General features: G+C 29.5%; 1 protein-coding gene across 1 annotated transcript in view; it reads right to left on the bottom strand.

The window, feature by feature from the left end:
- Window positions 1–2,857: 2,857 nt before the first annotated feature.
- LOC144970968 (lisH domain-containing protein ARMC9-like) overlaps window positions 2,858–3,768 on the bottom strand; it is a 28,813-nt gene continuing 27,902 nt past the window's right edge. Inside the window, exon 24 of the mRNA XM_078911194.1 lies at window positions 2,858–3,768. This exon is cut by the window's right edge and continues 25 nt beyond it. Coding sequence (XP_078767320.1) covers window positions 3,726–3,768 — 43 coding nt within the window. The 3' untranslated portion in view covers window positions 2,858–3,725.

Raw genomic sequence — 3,768 nt, forward strand, 5'->3', positions numbered from 1 at the left:
ACATATATAAAATAAAATACATTGTGGATTATGATTAAAGCTAATTGTCACGAGTTTGTAGACAAATGGATTTTTTTAAAAACTGTTTTAAATGATAACGTAGTCATCTTTATTGCAATTTAAAATTTGTTCTATCTATCTCTATTAAAAATCTAATCTAATTTAAAACAATATAGATACGACGGAGTTAATGGCATAGAGATTCGGAATGTTTCCTTGTTTCTATAAATGAGGCTATGATAAAAGGTTGTTCATGATATAATATGTAAAACAGGAGCAAAGCTATTTCAGTAATAAAGTAAAGAGTAAAATGTATTCCAACTTTGAACATGTGTTGGAAAGTGCCCTGATATCTAGGCAATGTGGTGAATCAATGGCATTCTGGGGTAGGGTGATTAACTTTACTTGTGCAGCTATTTTGGTGGGTGGTATGACACTCGCCTTTGGATCGGAAGGTCTAAGATTTAAGTCCTGACCTGTGCACTGCATAGTTGAGTCCTTGAAACTTAAATTCTCTCACCATACTCAGGTGTAAAATGAGTATGTTAACATCATTGTCTCTGTCAAAAACAAAACAAAAAATTAAAAATTGTAATATCGCCTTACAATCGTCATGTCGCATCCTGTGTACTAAGTGTTGCTGATGGCTAGGGACCCCTTGTAAAGCACTTTAAGCACGCGTAGTGGATATTGTAATATATAACTGCTTAGTCGGGACCATAGAGAATACAGGACTCCTAGTGGTCTGTGATCGGGACCCCCTATACCACCTGTACCAACACTAAAATTAAAACATAATAATAAATACGTAAGGAAAGCATTTTACAATTGAGATGAGAAATGTAGAATGAGATGGTAAAGATCTTGTATTTTCGGGTCTAAAATAATTTCTCTTTCCATGTAATTTATCCACCATTATGTATGTATATCAGACCAAACAAAGATTTTAGAAGCAATTCCTGCAATACTTTGGATGCAAATTTCAAAATTTTCAGATTATTTATCAATATCAGGAAATAAATATTATTATGAATTCTTCAAAATAGTCGACATGAATATAACCTTTTATCACAGGCTCAAAGCAAGAGATTACATGTGTGATAAGAGTCAATTTCAACATATCAACCATTACCATTCACCTAAGGCTTAGCCCATCACCCTGGTATTACATTATGTGTCAGTAATTTCATAGTCATGACAATGAATAAATATATATTCTTCATTTGTTTGTGCTATATAAATGTATGTACATTTGTAATTCTTTTACTATGCTGTCATTGTAAACAAAATTGTTTTTTTTTGTGTGTGTGTGTTGAAGACAAAATATATTTTATTTTCAATGATCATAACAATAATAATAATAATAATAATAATAATATTATTATTATTATTATTACTATTATTATTATTATTATTATTATTATTATTATTATTATTATTATTATTATCATTATTATTATTATTATTATTATTATTATTATTATTATTATTATAATAGTTATAATAATAATAATAATAATAATAATATTAATAATAATAATAATAATAATAATAAGAAGAAGAAGAAGAAGAAGAAGAAGAAGAAGAAGAAGAAGAAGAAGAAGAAGAAGAAGAAGAAGAAGAAGAAGAAGAAGAAGAAGAAGAAGAATAGTAATAGTAATAATAATAATAACAACAATAATAATAATAATAATAATAATAATAATAATAATAATAATAATGATAATAATAATAATAATAATAATAATAATAAAAACAAAAGATATCAATGTAGTTAAATCAAAACCTTTGACAACTCCCCCTTTTCACATTCTAACTATATTATACTCCTAGGACTTTGAACTTGAAGGCAAAAGATAAATTCATTTAAAACATTCCTCAAAAAGGAGGGATAAAGTAAGCACTTTCAGCAACAAGGATATGTTTGTCACAACATTTAAGATAGGTTACAATAAACGATAAAAATGAAAAGAAATACATGAGATAGAGGTGAATATGAAAGAGGAAGTACGGACTGAACGAAATTAAAACAACAAAGGGACGCCACTCTAAGTATTGAGCAAATTTTTAGGCATCTTATGAGAATATTCCTGATGTATTCACATTCTACGGGTACAAAACAACTATATCAAGCCAGAGCTAAACTAGATTGTTTTAGAATTGATGTCTTTGGTGAACTGATGAAATTAATTGCAAGTTAATGATAAAGTAATCAAATGGAGTCTTATATAATACAATGGAACCAAGAATAATATTTGGGATTTCATTTATATTCATGCAGAGTATTTCCAATGAAGTAATGTATAACAGTGATGAAGTCAAAACAGAAGATCGGGGAAAACAAATATTGTATTGCTTTTCTTGATAGATAAAGCAAAAAACATGTTTGTAATATTTCCAACAAAACGCACAATGTTTTGTTTTTCATTCCTTTTAAATAACAGAACATATGAATATCTATTTTCTATACCACAATTTCACCTGCTTTATCACTTATTCTCTCTTACACCAAAGAAAATGAATAATGCACTGCATAAAAATAATAAATTACAGTCATAGTGCCGTTAAAATTTTTAAAACTCGTTTTTAATATTACAAGAGCTTGAATATAAAACAAAACTGGAAAAAGGCGTTCTTGTCCCTCACAAGAATAAAAAAAGACCAAAAAAAACCTTTGCTCAATCCTCAGAAGCACCATATTAAAGAATAGAAACTGCACAGTAATGCACAATGAAGAAAACAATATAAAATATGCAATAATCGCCAAAAGTCTTCTACGTTTCAAGATCTTACTAGCCGGCAAAATGTGCCAAATCATTTTTTGCCATCTGCCTGGATTTTAAGTGATGTATTTATGTTTTTATTGTTTAAGTAAATGGCTGAAAAAGAATTTTGAGCCTGAAATGTTTGCTTATGGTATTTAGTTCTTTTTTAAAGCTGTTGCATTCATTTGTGTTCAATAGTTATGAGTTATGTGAATTTTATGCAGTCAGTGCTTATCAATTCATAGGCGATAAACAAAGTTGGCGGTATAGCAAGGAGATACAGTATAGCAAGGATTCACTGCAGCTGTTCTCCATGTTGTTGGATAAGTCAAAGCATTTAAAAAGGTCAAGGACATCAATTTATCTGGAATCACGTCTGATCATTTTCAACAAGGAAAATGAGTAAACAAGTACCATTCACAGAGAACAGGTTTAATCATCAAATTAATTTACAACTTATTGCTGTGACGTTTAAAAAAAAAACAAACTAAATTTGGGTCGGGGGGATTCTTTCTTTTGATACTATGATAATTCAATATCTTCAACATTGTTTGTTGTTTTATTTGTGTTTTTAATTTATATTTATTATCATAGCTTTGGTACATACATCAATCCAGATCCTCTTCATTTACACAAAAAACAGGCAGGATGTTGTTGTTGTTTTTTTAAAAACATGATATGAAAAGAACAAAAAGAAAAGAAAACAGAAACAAAAACAAACAAAAAACCACATAAAACAAAAATAAAACACGACAACCGGAAGCCACACATTATTTCAAGTGCCAATTTTTGAAATAGAAATCTAGGGTTTCCATTCTTTCCATCATTTTCTTTCAGTTAAAGCCATTACAGTTGATTCACTTCAGGAAGGGGGGGGGGGGGGGGGGGGGGGGGGGAATTTAGTGTTTATTATATAGAACTTGGAAGAATTTTTTTACAATGTTACGTTTTCGGAGAAGCTCAGATGTGACTGGGCGTTTTTGGTTTGCTTCCACTTGCTGCT

The sequence above is a fragment of the Berghia stephanieae genome, chromosome 4 (assembly GCF_034508935.2).
Source record: "Berghia stephanieae isolate SIO BIC M18660-M18661 chromosome 4, UCSD_Bste_1.3, whole genome shotgun sequence".
Taxonomy (NCBI): Eukaryota; Metazoa; Mollusca; class Gastropoda; order Nudibranchia; family Aeolidiidae; genus Berghia; species Berghia stephanieae.